This window comes from Desmodus rotundus, chromosome 8, assembly GCF_022682495.2.
Source record: "Desmodus rotundus isolate HL8 chromosome 8, HLdesRot8A.1, whole genome shotgun sequence".
In the NCBI taxonomy this organism is placed as follows: Eukaryota; Metazoa; Chordata; class Mammalia; order Chiroptera; family Phyllostomidae; genus Desmodus; species Desmodus rotundus.
Window position 1 is genome coordinate 69,115,388 of NC_071394.1, and position 20,968 is coordinate 69,136,355.

Here is a 20,968-nt window from a genome sequence, read left to right on the forward strand (position 1 = left end):
CCTCTGTGACTTTTATGGTGTTACGACTTATATTTAAGTCTTTTACCCACCTTGAATTTATTTTTGTGTATGGCATAAATTGGTGATCGAGTTTCATTTTTTTGCATGTAGCTGTCCAGTTCTCCCAACACCATTTGTTGAAGAGGCTATTTTTGCTCCATTTTATGCTCCTGCCTCCTTTGTCAAATATTAATTGACCATAAAGACTTGGGTTTATTTCTGGGGAAAGGGCAAACATTTTCAAAGAGAGATGTGAATTGAGAGAAATATGATGGGAAAGAGAAATAAAGAGAGATTGAATGAGGAAGTGTAAGCAAGGTAAGGAAATATATAACTGAGAAACTTATCAAAAAACAACTTATAGTTATTGCACACAACATGTTGGATGCTGTAGTACTAGAAGTTTAAAGACCATCATTTGTTGAAATCTCACAATATTTTTATGATGTATATAATCTTATCTCCATGTCAAAGATGAGGAAACTGAGACCCAGTAAGGGAAATGCAGAGAGCTAACAACTAATTAAGAAAAAAGTGACAGAGTTTGGAATCAAACCCAGGTCTATTATTCCCAAAGCCCTGACCACACTACACTATGATGTACATCACTGTAGAGAATTGGAAAATACATCTTTTATAATGGAATCTGTTCATATTTACTCATATTTCTTAATGGTGTTATTGTATTTCTGATTGAAAGGCTTGAATGAAAAGTGTCTTTTTAGGCCCAGCTGAACAACATCATTGAGTGTATTAGATAAGACCATTTATGAAATACTCTTTTTGATCTTCCAGAAAACAAACAAGATAGATTGTACTCAAGAACCATACTTGCTCAATTCCAAACCAGGACTGACAGATTAAAAAGAAAATCCAAGAATGGCTCTGATGTAGCTACATACCTTTTTATATTCCATTTGTGCTCCTTGATGGGTTTGCCCCAGGAGTCAGCACTTGAATATCTAAATTTGATGATATCACTAAGTACAAAACAAATTTGCTATGTAAGAAAATTCTATCACCTTTGCAGACCAACAGCTGGAAATGTAGGAAAAGAGGGGTTAGCTTAAGGACTTCCAAAACTTTCTTTACAAAGAAGGCAATTCTGAGAATTTCAGATCTGGAATTCTCTGGTATTCTCCTTTGTAAAATCCACATTTTCATAAAGGTGAAAATGTGTTATTGTGTTGCAGGATTCATCTGCTACCTCACTCCTCCTAAACCAGCTAATTAATCTGTGAGGATTCTTAGATCCTAAAGGAAAAAAAACCTTGAAAAAGTCTACATGTGAGGAGAACCAAGATGGCGGCGTAGGTAGACACACTGCGCCTCCTCGCACAACCAGAACTGACAGAAAATCGAACGGCAAGGGGGTCCAACACCAAGGAAATATAAAATAAACATTCATCCAGACAGGTAGGAGGGGTGGAGACGGGCACCGGGGTGGAGAGGACTCACGTGGCCGTGGCAGGACTGAGACTGGCAGAGTGTGGGACGAATGAGGCAGGCAGTCCAAGCACTAGCAGACCCTGCAACCCTACATTTGTGCAGATAAACCGAGAGGGCCGGACTCAGAGTGGTGGAGAGCGGGGCAGGCAGAGCAGTGGGTAGCACCCCGGGGCCCCACATTTGCACACAGATAAACCGGGCGAACAGCAGGGAGCTAAGCAGACTGTGCAACCCAGGGCTCCAGCTCCTGGAAATAAAGCCTCAAACCTCTGATTGAAAGCGCCCCTGGGGGTTGGGGCAGCAGCAGGAGAGACTCCCAGCCTCACGGGAGAGGTCATTGGAGAGACCCACAGGGGCCTAGAGTGTGCACAAGCCCACCCACTGGGGAACCAGCACCAGAGGGGCCCAGTTTGATTGTGGGTATCGGAGTGAAAGACTGAAATCCGGAGGAGAGTGAGGCAGGCGCCATTGCTCCCTCTCGGCCCCTCCCCCATGTACAGCATCACAGCACAGCTGACCAGCGTTACCCCACCCTGGTGAACACCTAAGGCTCTGCCCCTTAAAGTAACAGACGCGCCAAGACCAAAAAAAAAAAAAAAAAAAAAAAAGCCCAAATGACAGAACACTTCAAAGCTCCAGAAAAAATACAACTAAGCGAGGAAGAGATAGCCAACCTATCAGATGCACAGTTCAAAGCACTGGTTATCAATATGCTCACAGAATTGGTTGAATCTGTTCGAAAAGTAGATGAAAAAATGAAGCCTATGCAAATAGAAACAAAGGAAAATGTACAGGGAACCAATAGTGATGCGAAGGAAACTGGGACTCAAATCAACGGTGTCGACCAGACGGAAGAAACAAACATCCAACCAGAAAAGAATGAAGAAAGAAGAACTTGGAAAAATGAGGAGAGGCATAGGAACCGCCAGGACAATTTGAAACGTTCTAACATCTGAATTATAGGGGTGCCAGAAGGAGAAGAGGAAGAACAAAAAACTGAAAACTTATTTGAACAAATAATGAAGGAGAACTTCCCCAATATGGCAAAGGAAATAGACTTGCAGGAAGTCCAGGAAGCTCAGAGAGTCCCAAAGAAGCTGGACCCAAGGAGGAACACACCAAGGCACATCATAATTACATTACCCAAGATTAAACGCAAGGACCTACATCCAAGATTACTGTATCCAGCAAAGCTATCATTTAGAATGGAAGAGAAGATAAAGGGCTTCTCAGATAAGATCAAGTTAAAGAAGTTCATCATCACCAAGCCCTTATTATATGAAATGTTAAAGGGAGTTACCTAAGAAAAAGAAGATCAAAAATAGGAACAGTAAAAATGACAGCAAACTCACAGTTATTAACGACCACACCTAAAACAAAAACAAAAGCAAACTAGGCAAACAACTAGAACAGGAACAGAACCATAGAGATGGAGATCACATGGAGGGGTGTCAATAGGGGAGTGGGAGAGGGAGGGGGGGAAAGGTACAGAGAATAAGTAACATAGATGATAGGTGGAAAATAGACAGGGGGAGGGTAAGAATAGTGTAGGAAATGTAGAAGCCAAAGAACTTATAAGTATGACCCATGGACATGAACTATAGGGGGGAATGTGGGAGGGAGGGGGTGGGCAGGATGGAGTGGAGTGGGGGGGGAAATGGGACAACTGTAATAGCATAATCAATAAATATATTAAAAAAAAGTCTACATGTGTTAAGTCAGAGCTCAGCAAACTTCCTGTAAAGGATGAGATAATACATATTTTAGTCTTTGAGGGCTAATATGGTCAGTTTACTGCTACTCATTTCTACCACTGCAGTATGAAAGCAGCCATAGACAATATGTAAATGAATTGGTGCCACTACTCTCTTAATAAGACTTTATTTTATGAATGCTGAAATTTAAAGTTTATATAATTTTCTCATGTCCTAAAATATTATTCCTCTTTTCATTTTTTCCAACTCGTTAAAATCCCATTCTTGGATAACAACAGGGAAATGAGAAAAAAAATTGAAAGAGAATAATAAAAAATGAAAATATGCTTAGCCCACATGTCTTACAAAAAGAAGCAGCAAGCCGGATTTGTCCCAAGTTTGCTGAATCCTACCCTATGTCTTGGAATTTTCAATGAAATTAGGGGAGGAATAGATGAACTTAGCGAGAACTTCAACAAAGAGATAGTGAACTTAAAAAAAGACATAAATATCATTAAAAATAACTTAAATGAAAATAATACTAGGAGAAATCAACACAAGTTTAGCTATATAAGAGGACTGAATCTGCAATTTAAAACACATGGTGCAGGAAAACACTAACTTGGAACAACAACAACAACAACAAAATTTTTTTTAAATGAGTAGAGTTTAGGGAACCTCTTGCACAACATTACGGGTAAAAATATTCACATTATATGGGTACCGGGAGGTTAAAAGAGAGAGAAAGGGACTGAAAATCTATTTGAAGAAATAATGACTGAAAATTTCTTAAGCAGATGAAGAAAATAGACATACAAGTTCAGAAGCCAAGAGTCACAAACCAGATGAACAAAAAGAGGCCCACACCAAGACATATCATAATTAAAATGCTAAAGAATAAAGACAGAAAGACTCTTAAAAGCAGCAAGAGAAAAGGAAGCTCCCATAAGACTGTCAGCTGATTTCTCAACAGAAACATTGAAGGTAAGAAGGTTCAAAATATTCACAGTGATGAATAAAATGACCTACAACCAAAATTACTCTACCTAGAAAGATAATCATTTTGAATTGAAGGAAAGATAAAGAGCTTCCCACACAAGAAAAAGTCAAAGGAATTTATCATCATCATACCAGCATTACAATAAATGTTAAATGGACTTCTTTAAGACAAGAAGAAGAAAATAAAAGCACAAATATGAATAATAAAATGGTAAAAATCATATACCTACCATAATCACCTTGAATATAAAGGGATTAAATGCTGCAATCAAAACACATAGGGTAGATAAATAAATAAGAAAACATGACCCATAAATATGCTGTCTAAGAGACCCACTTCCCACACAGACAGGCAGAAAGTGAGTGAATGAGAAAAGATATTTTATGCCAAAAAGGAAAAAAAAGAGCTGGGCTAGCTATACTTTTTATCAGAATAAAACAGACTTTGAAAAAACCATATTAAGAGATAAAGAAGGACATATTATAATGACAAAGGGATCAATCAAACAAGAGAATATAACTCTGGCAAAAATTTACATACCCAATGTAAGAGCACCTAAACATATAAAGCAAATATAAAAAGACATATAAACAGCAGTACAGTAATTGCAGGGGAGTTTAAGGACCCATTGATATCAATGGACAGATTATCTAGACAAATAGTATACATATTCTCTTCAAGAGCATGTGGAATATTTTCCAAGATAGACCACATGGTAAGCCACAAAACAAGTCTTGATAAATTTAAGAAGATGGAAATCATATCAAGCATCATCTCCAACCACAATGGTATGAAACTATAAATTAATTACAAGAAGAAAACTGGACAACACATAAACATGTTAAGACGAAATGACATGTTACTAAACGATGAATGGGTTAATAATGACATCAAGAAAGAAAGAAAAAGATACCCTGAGACAAATGAAAATAAAATCATAATGACCTAAAATCTATGGAAAACAGCCAAAGCAGTTATAAGAGGGAAATTCATAGCAATACAGACCTACTTAAAGAAACAAGAAAAATCTTAAATAAACAATCTAACCTAAAGGGACTAAAAAAAAAAAAAGAAAAAGAAAAAAGCCCAAAGTGAGTAGAAATAAAAAAATAAAAATTAGATGGGAAATAAACAAAATACAGTCTAAAAACACAGTACAAATGATTAAAAAATCAAGATCTGTTTCTTTGAAAATGTAAACCTTTAAACAGACTCATTAAGAAAAAAAGAGAAAGGACCCAAATAATTAAAATTAGAAATGAAAGAGGAGAAGTAACACCTGATAATACAGAAATCCAGAGGATTACTTAAAAATACTATAAAAATTATTTGCCAACAATATGGACATTCTGGAAGAATAGGATAAATTCATACACATGTACAATCTTTAAACAGACTAAGAAAAAAAGGCAGAGGACTCAAATAAATAAAATTAGAAATAAAAGAGGAGAAGTGACCTCTGACACTACAGAAATACAAAAGATTATTAAAAATACTACAAAAAATATTTGCCAACAATTTGGACATTCTGGAAGAAATGGCTAAATTCCTATCAACATACCATCTTTCAATACTGAATCAAGAAGAAATAGAAAAATTGAACAGACAAATAACTACTAATGAAGTTGAGGCAGTAGTCAAAAACCTCACAAAAGACAAAAGTCCTGAAGCCAATGGCATCACAGATGATTTGTACCAAAAATTCAAAGAATTAACACCTACCCTTCTGAAACTATTGTTGAAAATTCAAGAGAAGGTAAGGATACAAAGCTCATTTTATGATTGCTCTAAATCCAAACCCAGGCAAGGACATTACAAAAAAGAAAATTATAGGCCAATATCCCTGATGAATGTAGATGCTAAAATCCTCAACAAAGTATTAGAAGACCAAATTCAGCAATACATTAAAAAGATGACCCACTTTGTCCCACCATGCCAAGTGGGATTTATTCCTGGGATGCAATGTTGGTTCAATATTTGCAAAACAAAGTAATTTACCACATAAACAAAATGAAAAGTAAAAGGTTGTGTGATTATATAAATAAATGCAGAAAGCATTTGACAATATCCAATATCAATTTATGATTAAATGTCTTAGGAAAGAGGAAATGTATTTCAACATAATAAAGGCCATATATGACAAACCCACGGCTAATATCATACTCAGTGGGGAAAAGCTAAAGGATTTTCCTTGAGATCAGGAACAAGAAAAAGATGTCCACTTTCACCACTTTTACTCCTCATAATATTGGAAGTCCTAACCACAGCAATCAGAGAAGAAAAAGAAAGAAAACTAATCCAAATTAAAAAGCAAGAAGTAAAACTATCATTATTTGCAGATGGCATGATACTATATAAAGAGGGCCCTAAAAATTCCCACCCCAAATTATTAGAACTGATAAATGAACCCAGTAAAGAAGCAGGATATAAAATTAATGTCCAGAGATTGGTTGCATTTTATACACCAATAATGAACTACCAGAAAATGAAATTTAAAAAAATCCCATTTTCTATTGCATGAAGAAATATCTAGGAATAAATTTAACCAAGGAGGTAAAAGACCTGTACTCAAAAAGTGTAAGACATTAAGGAAAGAAACTGAAGAAGATACAAATAAATGAAAGCATATTCTATGCTCGTGGATAGAAAGAATTAACATCATTAAAATGTCTGTACTACCCAAAGCAAAGTATTGATTCAATACAATTTCTATCAAAATACCAATGGCATTTTTCACAGATCTAAAAAAAAATAATCCTGAGATTTATATAAACAAAGAGACACAGCAATCTTGAGAAAGGACAAAGTTGGAGGTATCATGCTATCTGATATCAACCTACACCACAAGCCTATAGTAATCAAAATAGCATGGTACTGGCACAAAAACAGAACATAGGTCAATGGACAGAGTATAGAGCTCAGAATTAAAACCATGCCTACATGTGGGTAAAGAAAATCTCTTCAATAAATAGTGTTAAGGAAACAACATCAACCTGAAAAACGTTAATCTAGACCACTTTCTTATACCATACACACACACGCAACTCAAAATGGATTAAAGACTTAAATATAAACCCCAAACCATAGAAATCCTAGAATAAAATATAGGCAGTCAACTCTTTGATATTTCCCTTAGTAACCTTTTTTGGATCTATCTTCTTGGACAAAAAAAGCAAAAGAAAAATAAACAAATGGGACTACATTAAACTAAAAAGATTTTGCATAGCAAAGGAAACCTTCACAAAATGAAAAGACTACCTAGTAAATGGTAAAAGACATTTCTCAATGATACATTCAATAAAGGATGATTATCTAAAATATTATCTAAAATATATGAAGAACTCAAACAACTTAACTCCAAAAAAATCTAATTAAAAAATGTGCAAAGGACCTAAATAGATGTTTCTCCAACAAGGATATATAGATGGCCAATAGACATATGAAAAGATGCTCAACATCACTAATTATCAGAGAGATGCAAATTAAAACCACCATGAGAAAACCCCAGCACCATCCTTACACCTGTCAGAATGGCTATCATCAATAGATCAATAATCAGGTGCTGGAGAGAATGTGGAGGAAAGGGAATCCTCATACATTATTGATGGGATTGTAAATTGGTACAGCCACTATGGAAAAGAATATGAAGTTTCCTCAAAAAATTAAAAAATAGAACTACCTTATGATCTAGCAATTCCACTTCTGGGAGGGCTAGGGGGCTGGGGTGAAAAATATAAAGGGATTAAGAAGTGCAAATTAGTAGTTACAAAATAGTCATGGAATGTAAAGCACAGCATACAGAATATAGTCACTAATATTGTAATAACTGTGTATCACATCAGGTGGGTTCTAGACTTATCAGGGGGACCACTTTGTAGGTTAAATAAATTTTTAATAACTATGTGGTACACCTAAAACTAATATAATATTAAATGTCAACTGCAATTGAAAAATAAAATAATTAAAAAATTTAAATTTATAAATTAGTTATGGTAAAAAATTAACAATAACTAATAGTAAAATAGAACAATTATAACAATATACTGCAATAACTGAGATGGCTACTAAGTGACTAATGAGCTGGTGGCATGAGAGATTTCATTATGCTGCTCAGGAAGGTATGCAATTGAAAACTTATAAGTTATTTATTTCTGGAAGTTTTCATTTAATATTTTTGGATTGTGTCTCACTGCTGGTAACTGTAAGCATGGAAAGTGAAGCTGTGAATAAGGGGGATTACTGTATAGAAAAAAACCCATAGTTTATATAGGATTTGGTCCTACACTGGTCCCCCAATGTCCATGGGAAATAAGAAACAAGGACCTAGCACTGGTCCCTGTTTCTTATTTCCCATGGACATTGGGGGACCAGTGTACTAGGAAGCAGTACTTTACATGATTTTAGATGGTGAACCTCAAAGTAAGTTTATTTCAATCTTCCTATTTACTGCAAAAATATAGTTCACATATATATTTTAGTTCTCCTCAACATTTGGTAATCAGTCTTTTCAAGGTAGTAAGAGGAGTCCTCAGGCTTTGAGGAGTGCAGTTCCAGGCCAAAATCCTATGTGTGACATCTCTGACTCAACCGCAGGCAGTAACAAGGCATCTTGGTAGACCTCTGGGAAAGGCTGCCCTCCCCACACCAGACTTGGCACATAAACAGTGCGCTATATTTTTCTTGAGGGAGTTGCTGTCACACTCATTAACTACCCCACACCATGTTCACGAGCATGTCTATCTGCAGTCCTGTCCCAGGCACCTTTGTCTGCAGGCTTTCTTATTAGGCGAGGGAGAGGAAGCTGCTTCTCCACTCCTCCCTCTTCCTTCTCACCCCTCATTCCCTGGCTGAGGGGTCCATAAAGTTTAAGGAGCCTTGAGATGAGTGCTGCTTTTCTGCTACAGTCACTCAATTCCTGTCCAGCACTCTTTGGTGTGTAAAAATGAAATATTGCACACCAAGGAGCTGGAGCTTCTTTTTTTCTTTTGCTTGTACTATTGCAGTACATAAATAAAATACATAAAACTTTTTTAAAATTTTGGATTTATTGGGGGGACATTGTTTGCAAAACCACTCAGGCTTCAAGTGTAAAACTCAATAAAACATCATCTGCACACTGCTTCGTGTATCCATTGCCCCAAACAAAGTGTCTTTCTGTCCCCATTTATCCCCTCTTTGCCCATCTCCACCTATCTCCACCCTCCCCCTTCCCCTCTAGCTGTCACCACACTGTTGTCTGTGTCTTTGTGTTATGTATATGCATATTTTTGCTTAATCCTTTCATCATCTTTTATCCAGTCCTCCAAACCCTTCCCCTCGGACAGCTGTCAGTCTGTTCCCTGTGTCCATGTCTCTGTTCTATTTTGTCAGTTTATTTTGTTCATTAGATTCCATGTATGAGTGAGGTCATATGGTATTTGTCCTTCTCTGACTGATTTCACTTAGCATAATAATCTCTAGGTCTATCCATGCTGTCACAAAACTTATGACATGCTGTTATAAATTTTTTTAAGGTTGAGTAGTATTCCATTTAGTAAATGTAACACAGCACCCCGTGTTCACTGCAGTGCTATTTACAATATCTAAGATCAGGAAACAGCCCAAGTGCCTATCAGTAGGTGAGCAGATGAAAAAGCTGTGGTACATAAATAAAGGCTTGATTAGTATTTTCACTTTATCTGCTTGTTCTAATTGAGCACCTCCACACCTGTTTGCTCAACAGGGTGGAGGTGGAAACAAGGCAACACTTAGCTTGAAATGAATATCATTTTATTCTTATTGTATTATCTTTACCCTTACCCATTACCCTCTATCATGGCAATTGGCACAGGGTTTCCCTTTCTGATATAAAATTCCCTGCCTTAGTGAATTTAGGGGAACAAAAGTGAGTGACTTACTTGGAAACATTAAGTAAAGACAGAAAAAAGTATAGTATTAAGGGGCAATTGTGTATACTGAAATAGAGTGACTGAGTTTGGGGAAAACTGGTGTAACTCAGTGCTTGTGGGAAATTATTTGGCCCTTGAAGAAAATTATGACCAAAGTGCCCATACTGCTTTGTGCTGGTAAGTATATATGTCTACTGAATGATAGCAAGAACATACTTACATCCCGTATTGCTTCATAGAGTGCCTTGAAAGTTGGCTGCTTATCATCATGATAGACACCTCGGTTCCCATGCAGAATAGACACACCTTCAAGCTCAGCCCCTTTGCAGTTGCTTCCATACATGCAGTGATCGGGACGGTAGTTCCACTGGCAGGGGAACACGTAGAGACACTCTGGTGGTGACAAGAGAAAAACATGTGTCCACAGTCAGTGCCAGCTCTCCTCTGCGCTCCTGGCAATTAAACCAAAGTTTACATAAACTGCACATAGTACATGATTTAAAAGTACATGTGTATGATTATGACTCATAGGCCAAATTCACATTTGTTAATGTCTTGAGATCAGGAATTAAAAGGGCACACATTAGTGATATTGTAGGTATTTTACCCACCTCCTCCCCCCCAAAAAAAAGGAGACCAGGGGATAAGAAGGCAAACAAGGGCATCAGACACCCCTTGTTCAGACAGTTTGTCTGAATCCCAGCTCTCTCACTCAAATACAATGAATCCTAGGTCCAGTGACTTAATTTCCCTGTATTTCAGTTTCTTTGTATGTAATATGGGAAGAACAGCACCTTTCTCTTATTTTAATGATTAAACTTGAAGAAAAAAACATGGACAATGCTTGGTGGGGTGCTAAGCACACAGTCATAGTCAATAGTTGTTAGCAGATATAATCAACTCTTCAGAAAGATTTTTGTGAAATGGAGAGAATCAAAAAAATAGGAGCCAAGATTAAAGCAAAAACTCCTCTTAGGATTAAAAACCAACTAACCAACCAACAAAGAAAAAAGCATACAAAAAAATAAACCAGAAAAAAACTGTAACAGTAAAGGGAAAAAATCCAAAGAAAGAAGCAAACCCCCCAAATAGTCCCTATGCCAAGGTAACTATATACACTGTGGGTGAACATGTGTACACATGTACTCATGGGTGTTTATATGTCTAATCCAGTGGTACTTAGCAGGGGTGAAATTACCCCCTCCCCTGGGGCCAGCTGGCAATGTTTGGAGGGAGGCATTGGTTGTCATACATGAGAGAGCTGGCACTGCAACTAACATCTGGTGGATGGAGAACAGGGATGCTCCAAACATTCCACAATGAACAGGACAGTCCCCACAGCAGTAACAGTACCAAGTCCAGAAACTATGCTATAATCCTGTTGAACTCAGAAAAGTTCCTCTTGGTTATTAGGATTATATAATTAGCAATAATTCATGATTCTCCAGCTTCCTGGCCCTTCAGCTTGATGACTTTAAGAGCAGGTACTAGAGGAACATGGATCAGAGTTCTCTGTGAATGTGTGATCATGAGAAAGGCCCATGTGAGAGCACAGAAGGATTAGAGCAAATAAATTAGTACCGTCAGAAGAGGGATAATGGGGGAAAATAGGGGAAGGAATATGGACAAAGCCAAAGGGGGTAGGTTTGAGGGTGGGAGGCAGGGATAGGTAGGGTGGGGGGGTGGTGAGGTGAAAATGGGAACAATTTTGCTTGAACAACAATAAAAAAATAGAAAAGCAATCTAAAGATGTGCTTGTTGGTTGGGTTAATAGTATTCCCTTCTCATGGAAAGGATCACTGCTTAGAGAGTACTTACAGAAAGCTTTAAGATGAAAGCGAAGAATGAAGAGACTATTAAAAATTCCCTCTGGCAGGTTTTGTATAGTATTTATATCACTCAGTCTTAAGATAAGACACAGAACATCCAGGCACCCTCTATTAAATTCCTAATTAGTCATGAAACACTAAGAGGTTTTCCTTTCTTGTGAAGATCTCCATTCCACCATTATGTTTCTCTTATTTGCATTCACTTTCACCCTTGTACATACATGGTCCAGAAATGGGAGAAAATAGTGCTCATCCTGAAGCCACATTATCTAGATTTGTTTCCCAACTTTATTATCTGTGTGACTTTTCTGCACTTTAGTGCAAAGGGTGAGTGTGAAGATTATATGAGTGAATATATCTAAAAGTGCTTTTGTTCTTTTGTACTGTGCTTTACTTCAGCCCAATTTCTTCCTTTTATAACTCAATGAGTCATGTTACTAATTTATAATACCTGCCTGGGCATTGCATTTGTAGTCCCAGCTTAAGCCCCTGCTAATTTTTCTTGTTGAATAAATTGCCAAAAAAATTTTACTGAGTACCTGCTACGTGTATAGTTTCAGTTTTCATGGAGTTTAAGATTGGTGCTGAATTTTTTCCCCCTTTCCCAAGTAGTGTAGGACCCACTACAAAAGGAGATCTTTCTTTCTCCTGTAGTGTCCTTAGAGAACTGAGCCCTGTGAAGGCACTCTGAGGCAGATATGAAGTAGAAAGACTTTGGAATCAGACAGATGTATGTTCAAAGTTGGCTTCTACCATCTCTTAGTTCTACAACCATGATAAGTTACTGAATTCCTCAATTTAGAAATGAAAAAGAGGAGCTAAATTATCCTGTTTTGAATCCCAGCTTTATCATGTATTAGCTGTGACCTAATAGCTAGGTGATTATCAAATAGAGCATCTCTGGAGTTGACCCACTGGGTTTGAATAGAGAACTCTACCACTAGTTGTATGAACTCAAGCAAATTATGTAATTTGTCTGCAACTCAGTTTCATCATCTATAAAAAGGGGGAGAATTATAAATATCATTTTTCCAATAGTATTTTGGGGAGTATTATGAGGTCTACCTGGAAAAAGTCCAGCCATTGTTAATATAATAAGTATGGTTTGCATGACATCAATGTCATCTGGCTGCCAAGGAGACTGGAGTGGAATGCACATGTGTGAACAATGATGACTCCACTGTACTAGTCAGTGGAGCAGGTAGATGCCATTGTATGAATATGTGACTGTGTGGCCAGTGTATTCAAAATGACTGAGCAGAGAAATGAATCTGCATCAAATTTTGTGTTAAGGTTGAACATTCCTCCATGGAAACTATAGGGATGATTCAGAAGGTTGCAGCTATGGGCAACTGGTAATTGGCAGCTTCATCATGACAACACTCCCACTTGTGCATCATGTCTCATGCAGAGCTTTTTGGCTAAACATCATCCATTATGATGTTTAGCCAAAAACATCATTATATTTTTGATGTCTCCATTCATCCCCAGCTCCCGCCCTCAATCCTATGAAATTGGGGTGCATAGCCAAGTGCTGGGAGCAACCTAAGTGCCCATCAGTAAACAAGTGGATCAAAAAACTGTGGTACCTTTACATAATGTAATACTATGCAGCAGAAAGAAAGAAGGAGTTCCTACCCTTCATGACAGTATGGATGGAACTGGAAAGCATTATGCTAAGTGAAATAAGCCAGGCAGTGAAAGACAAATACCATATGATCTCACCTATAAGTGGAACTTAATCAACAAAACAAACAAGCAGCAAAGTATAGCCAAAGACATTGAAATAAAGAACAAAGTGACAGTTACCAGAGAGGAGGGGGGAGAGGGATAATAGGGGAAGGGCCATCAAGGAGCACATATAAAGGACACATGGACAAAGCCAAAGGGGGGAGGTTTTAGGGTGGGAGGTGGGGATGGGTAGGGTGGGGGTCATGGTGGGTAAAAATGGAGACAACTGTACTTGAACAACAAAAAAAAGAAAAAATCACCCAGGTTACTCAGCCCCCTATAGCCCAGATTTGGCACCCTGTGCCTTGTGGCTTTTCACAAAATCAAAATCACCTTTGAAAGGGAAGAGATTTCAGATTGCGGATGAGATTCAGGAAAATACCATGGGGCAGCTGATGGAGATTGGGAGAACTGTGTGAGGCCCTAAGGTGCCTACTTTGAAGGGGACTGAGGCATCACTGTCCTATGTACAATGTCTCTGTCCTATGTTTCTTGTATCTTGTATCTTCTTCAATAAATGTCTCTATTTTTCATATTACATGGCCTCATAACTTCTGGACAGACTATATATATATCTTTGTCCAAAATGTCTTATACACCCAATGATGCCTCTCTATTTTAGGAATTTTCATGCTTATGTGAATTCCCTATGCACATGTACTAAAACCTTGATTATTTGCATGTTAATCTGTCTCTGTTAATTTGATTATTATTCCAGTCTTGAAGAAGGTGGGGAGGAAATATATACATGTATTTGTGTGTGTGTGTGTGTGTGTGTGTATTCCCACATTGTGGCAAGCCAGCAGGATAATTACTAGCTGGGGCACTGCTGGCTCCCTGGACTGCTGAGGCAGCCTCTCTGATCTCTTATCTGCAGGTTCTGCATAAGGTGGAAGTGGTGAGTCCTTTTCTGTCTTCTAAATTTAGATTGGCAGAAGAAAATAGTTGTGGGCAAACACAACTCTTGTTTTTGAGTAAAACCTTCTTTTGAATCTCTTGTTTTCTATTGATCCCATTACTTCCAGAGATGGTCTTTTTTCTTGGCCAGCTGGATAATGCATATGCATCAGGTACTTAGCTGAGTAGGCTGTGACTCCAAGCTTAGGGGATCTTAAACCTTATTCTGTTCAAAAGGGGATAAAGCACATGGTTCTCTGTGTTTCTGGGACAGCTGTTGAAAGACAGGGCTGTCCATCTTTCTTAGGCTAACTCTGGGAATGAACTGTTGGATCTGGAAAGGATGTATCTTTTGATTTGTGCTCTTATTGGAAGTCTTTTGCTCCTAGTTAGGCCAGAAAAAGCTTATTGGTTTAGTCACTACTAAAATCCTACAGTCTCTAGGCAGACAATGAATGTCTTGAATGTCTTGAAAAACTTTTAAATCTCACAGAGCTCTCTTATTGTTATAATAATTGGCCATTTAGACACCCTTAATAAGTGGAAGGACAAATTAGAACAAAAATCAAATCCACTCACACCTCTTGCTATTAACCTTCAGATATTTGCAGACTGTAAAAAATAGGACATTAAAAGTACAATTTCCCAGGACTTAAAAGGAAAAAAATAGATATTTTGTCTTAGGAGTTTTGAATTTGCTATTTAGCTTTTTGGGTCTAAGAGATGCTAATTGGGTTAATTAACAGGAGAATTAAAAAGGCAGAAGGGCAAGTAAGAGATTTTATAACAAAGTGGAAAATTCTAAAAGGCTGTTAACACAGAATATTATGAAAGTGGTATATTTGAACAAGTTTCAAAGAATTTAATAATCAGAAATTTGACAAAATTGGAAGCTGACTTTTCAGTGTCTGAAAGTAATTAAAAACTTATCAAGGGCAAGTAAGAAATCTTGTGTCTTCTCTAAAATTATTAATAATTCTATTATGTGTATAATCTACTTGTGATATCTGTGTTTGTCTATGTTTATATATGCATGGTATTATGTTTTCTGCCTCTGGATAGTATTACGATTTTCTAATTTTTAATTGGCTTAAAGGAATTAAATGCTCACATGAATTAAGAAATATAATTGAACATACTTTCTGGATCATATAATTTTAAAAATACTTGCTATTTAAGCTGGTTTGAGTTTGATTAAATGGAAATGTCTTCTGAAGTTATTAACATTGAATACAGTGTTTTAGCTTTACCTGGGTTTAGAAAAATAAGTTCATGTCATCTCTGTTACAAAATTTGTCAAGAAAATAACTTGGTAGGTAATAATTAAGTTTGAAATTTCATAGAGTTGTTAAAAACTAATAAATAAATATAAATAAAACAAAATGTTTTAGATAAAACTTTTCAGTAATGATTATATATGCTTAAACATAATTTTTCAAAGTCAGATAACCTAAAACTTGAGAGCTTTACTAAGTTAAATGATGAACAGTCATTGAAAATCTAGATTATTTCAGATGAAGTAGAATTCTGAAACACATATTGCTAGATCTCTTAAGCTTGCCTGATTTAACTTATTATAGTGAAGCTAAAAGATAAATTTGAATCCATTGTGTCCTGTACTTTTTAAAAATATATATTAAAAAATTGTGAATATATTTGCCAATGAAAGAGACTATGTTTCTAAAGGTTAAAATATATTTATAAATTTTCAAATTCAAAAATGCTAATTGTTTATTTTTAAGTTGTCACTAGAAATCAAAGTTCCTAAGAATTAAGAATTCTAATTCTTATGGCCATCATAAACAAAGCAACAAACAGCAAATGTTGGAGAGGGTGTGGAGAAAAGGGAACTCTAGTGCACTGTTGATGGGATTGCAGACTGGTGCAACCACTATGGAAAACAGTATAGAATTTCCTTAGAAAACTAAAAATGGAACTGCCTTTTGACCTGGCAATTCCACTGCTAGGATTACATCCTGAGAACCCTGAAGCACCAATCCAAAAGAACTTATTCACCCCAGTGTTCATAGCACAACTTACAATAGCCAAGTGCTGGAAGCAACCCAAGTGCCCATCAGTAAATGGATCAAAAAACTGTGGTACATTTACACAATGGAATTCTACATAGAAGAAAGAAAGAAGGAGCTCCTGCCCTTTGTGACAGGATGGATGGAACTGGAGAGCATTGTGCTAAGTGAAATAAATAAGCCAGTTGATGAAAGACAAATACTATATGATCTCACCATTAACAGAAACCTAATCAACAAAACAAACAAGCAAGCCAAAGACATTGAAATGGAGAACAGGCTGACAGTGATCAGAGGGGAGAGGGGATGGGATAATGGAGGAAAAGGGTGAAAGGTTTACAGGAACACATGGACAATAGGACACATGGTGTCCTTATAAAGGACACATGGAAAATAACAAGGTGGAGAGTGGAAATGGGGGACAGGGGAAAAGGCAAAAAACTGTACTTGAACAACAATAAATTTTTTTAAAGAATTCTAATTCTTAACAAAATGGAAAATTTCTATCTAGTTAAGATAGATAGAAATTGTAAGTTTTTGTCAATACAAGGTATAAGGTATGAAGATACATTTTTGAAAGAAATTAAAGAAAAGCTGTTATTTTTTAACGTGTTAAGAACAGCCTAACTAGGACTTCCATCCAAGACGCAGCCATAGTTAGATACAGTTTGCCTCCTGGTAAAACCCAAAGAAGGACAACAAATTTAAAAACAAACAAACAAAAAGAACAACCAGAATTGACAGAAAATAGAACTGTGTGGAAGTCTGACAACTAAGAGTTAAAGAAGAAACATTCATCCAGACCAGTAAGAGGGGCAGGGATGGGCAGCTGGGGTGGAGAGGACTCACAGCAAGGCTGGTGGAGGGGCTGGTCCCACATTTCCATATGATAAACTGGGAGGAACAACTGGGGAGCAAGACAGACCTCTCAACCCAGGGTTCCAATGTGGGGAAATAAAGCCTCAAAACCTTTAGCTGTAAAAACTGGTGGGGGTTGAGGCAGCAAGAGAGACTCCCAGCCTCACAGGAAAGTTTGTTGGAGAGACCCACAGGACCATAGAATGTACACAAACCCACCCACTCAGGAATCAGCACCAGAAGGGCCCAATTTACTTGTGGGTAGCAGAGGAAGTGACTGAAAGCTGCTGAGAGCTGAGCAAATGACATTGTTCCTTCCCAGGCTCCTCTCCAACATACAGCACCACAACACAGCATTGTGGGTTGCCCCACACTGGTGAATACCTAAGGCTTGACCCCTAACTACAAAACAGGCACACCAAGACAAAAAAATATCACCCGAATGAAAGAACAGATCAGAGCTCCAGAAAAAATACAACTAAGCAATGAAGACATAGCGAATCTATCAGATGCAGAGTTCAAAACCCTGGTAATCAGGATGCTCACAGAAATGGCTGAGTATGATCACAAAATAAAGGAAAAAGTGAAGGCTATGCTAAGTGAAATAAAGGAAAATGTACTTGGAATCAATACTGATGGGGAGGAAACTGGGACTCAAATCAATGGCATGGGTGAGAAGGAAGAAAGAAACATCTGACCAGAAAAGAATGAAGAAACAAGAATTCAAAAAAAAAAAGAGGAGAAGCTTAGGAACCTCTGGGACAACTTTAAACGTTCCAACATCTGAATCATAGGGGTGCCAGAAGGAGAAGAGGAAGAGCGAGAAATTGAAATTTTACTTGAAAACATAATGAAGGAGAACTTCCCTAATCTGGCAAAGGAAATAGACTTCCAGGAAGTCCAGGAAGCTCAGAGAGTCCCAAAGAAGTTGGACCTGAGGAAGCACACACCAAGGCACATCATAATTACATTACCTAAGATTAAAGATAAGGAGACAATCTTACAAGCAGCAAGAGAAAAGGACACAGTTACCTACAAAGGAGTTCCCATAAGACTGTCAGCTGATTTCTCAAAAGAGCCCTTACAGGCAAGAAGGGGCTGGCAAGAAGTATTCCAAGTCATGAAAGGCAAGGACCTACATCCAAGATTACTCTATCCAGCAAAGCTTTCATTTAGAATGGAAGGGCAGATAAACTGCTTCCCAGATAAGGTCACCTTAAAGGAGTTCATCATCACCAAGCCTTTGTTATATGAAATGGTAAAGGGGCTTATCTAAGAAAAAGAAGTAGAAGAAAAATACAAACAGTGAAATGACAACGAATTCACAACTATCAACAACCGAACACATAAAAAACAAAAATGAACTGTGCAAACAACTAGAACAAGGTCAGAATCATAGAAATGGAGATCACATGGAGGGTTATCAACAGGGGAGTGGGAGGGGGAGAGAGGAGGAAAAGGTACAGAGAATAAGTAGCATAAATTGTAGGTAGAAAATAGACGGGGGGCGGGGGGGGTAAGAATAGTATAGGAAATGGAAAAGCCAAAGAACTTATATGTATGACCCATGGACATGAACTAAGGTGAGGGGAATGTGGGTGGGAGGGGGTGTGCAGGGTGGAGGGGAGTGAAGGGGGAAAATGGGACAACTGTAATAGCATGATCAGTAAAATATAGTTTTTTAAAAAGTAGAGGGTAACTAAAAGAAACTAGGAAAGTGTAGAAAGTTTGTAAAGGGAAATCTTGAGAAGAAATTTTATGTATGGTTAAGCTGAATAATACTGAAATAAATTTAAGTAATTTAAATATCAAAATTAAGCTGATACAGAATTAGAGTTTGATTCTTTTTTACTCTGTTAAAAAGAAAAAGTTTTTCCTGTATTTATTCTACTCCAGACAAGATAGTATGAAAAATTTTCTAATCAAAGGCCAACACTCTATGCTTTATTAAAATATTCTGTGTCTGCCCTTGTTGTTGTGGCTTAGTGAATGAGCACCCGTCTGTTAAGCACAAGGTCACCTGTTCAATTCCCAGTCAGGGTACATGCCTGGGTTGTGGGCCAGGACCCTAGTTAGGGGCATACGAGAGGCATTAGATATCTCTCACACGTCAGTGTTTCTCTCCCTCTCTTTCTCTTTCCCTGCCCCTCTCTTTTAATATAAATAAATAAAATCTTAAAAAAAATATTTCTGTCTGTTATATTGTTTTTTGAATTGTCTGTCTTTTCTTCCTTCCTTCTCTTTCCTTCTTTCTTTTCTTTTCTTTCTTTCCTTCTTTTTCTTTCCCTCCTTCCTCCTTCCTTCCTTCCTTCCTTCCTTCCTTCCTTCCTTCCTTCCTTCCTTCCTTCCTTCCTTCCTTTCTTTCTTTCTTTCTTTCTTTCTTTCTTTTTCTTTCTTTCTTTTCTTTTTCTTTCTCCCCACCCCCCCGAGTGACATAGGACAAAAAAATTATATATGTTTTAGGTACACTTCTACAACACATCATCTCTACAGAGTATTGTGTGTTCACCACCCCATGCCAAGTCTCCATCCATCACCATGTACCCCCCAACCCCCATACTCTCCTCCAACTCCCCTCCCCTGTCCTCCATAGTAATCACCACACTGTGCCGTGTCCATGAGATTTTTTCCCTCCTTTTTGCTTAATCCCTCCACCTTCCCCCAGCACGTCCCCAGCGAGCTGTCAGCCTGCTTCCTATCTATGAGTCTGTTTTATTTTGCTTGTTTGTTTATTCTGTTCATTAGATTCCACTTATGAATGAAATCATATGCTACTTGTCTTTCTCTGACTGGCTTATTTCACTTAGCATAACACTCTCCAGGTACATCCATGCTACCACAAAGGGTAAGATTTCCTTCTTTTTGTGGCCAAGTAGTATTCCATTGTGTAAATGTAGCATATCTATTTTATGCACTCATCTACTGATGGAAACTTGGGCTGTTTCCAGATCCTGACTACTGTAAATAATGCTGCAAAGAACATAGAAGTGCATATATTTTTTCTAATTAGTGTTTCAGGTTTCGTTGGATAAATTCTCAGAAGTGAAATCACTGGGTCATAGGCAGTTCCATTTTCAATGTTTTTTGAAATGCCGTATTTATTTTTATTTTTTTAAATTCTAATTCAAGGACAGGTTCATTAATTTTAAAGAGAGGAAAAGGGAGAGACAGAGAGAAAGAAAGAGAAACATTGATTTGAAAAACATCAATTCGTTGCCTCCGATATGCTCCCTGACTGGGGAGCAAACACACAACTTAGTTATATGCCCTGAACAAGTATCAAATCAATGACTTTTTGGTGTACAGGACAATGCTCCAACCAATCGAGACAAAAAACCAGGGCCACTTTTAATTTTTTAAGGTAACTCCATACTGCTTTCCACAGTGGTTACACCAGTCTGCATTCCCACCAACACTATACTAGAGTTCCCTTTTCTCCGCATCCTCATCAACACTTGTTTTTTGTTGATATATTGATGACAGCCATTCCGACAGCTGTAAGGTGATATTTCATTGTGGTTTTAATTTGCATTTCTGATGATTAGTGATGTTGAGCATCTTATTATATGTCTGTTGGAAATCTATACATCGTTTT

At 37.4% G+C, this 20,968-nt stretch overlaps 1 protein-coding gene across 1 annotated transcript in view; it reads right to left on the reverse strand.

Annotated features, from left to right (window-relative positions):
- GXYLT2 (glucoside xylosyltransferase 2) overlaps positions 1 to 20,968 on the reverse strand; it is a 144,251-nt gene that overhangs the window by 26,448 nt on the left and 96,835 nt on the right. The window contains exon 6 of the mRNA XM_024556771.4: positions 10,252 to 10,424. Within this exon, the coding sequence (XP_024412539.1) occupies positions 10,252 to 10,424 (173 nt within the window). The remainder of the gene's footprint in view (positions 1 to 10,251; positions 10,425 to 20,968) is intronic.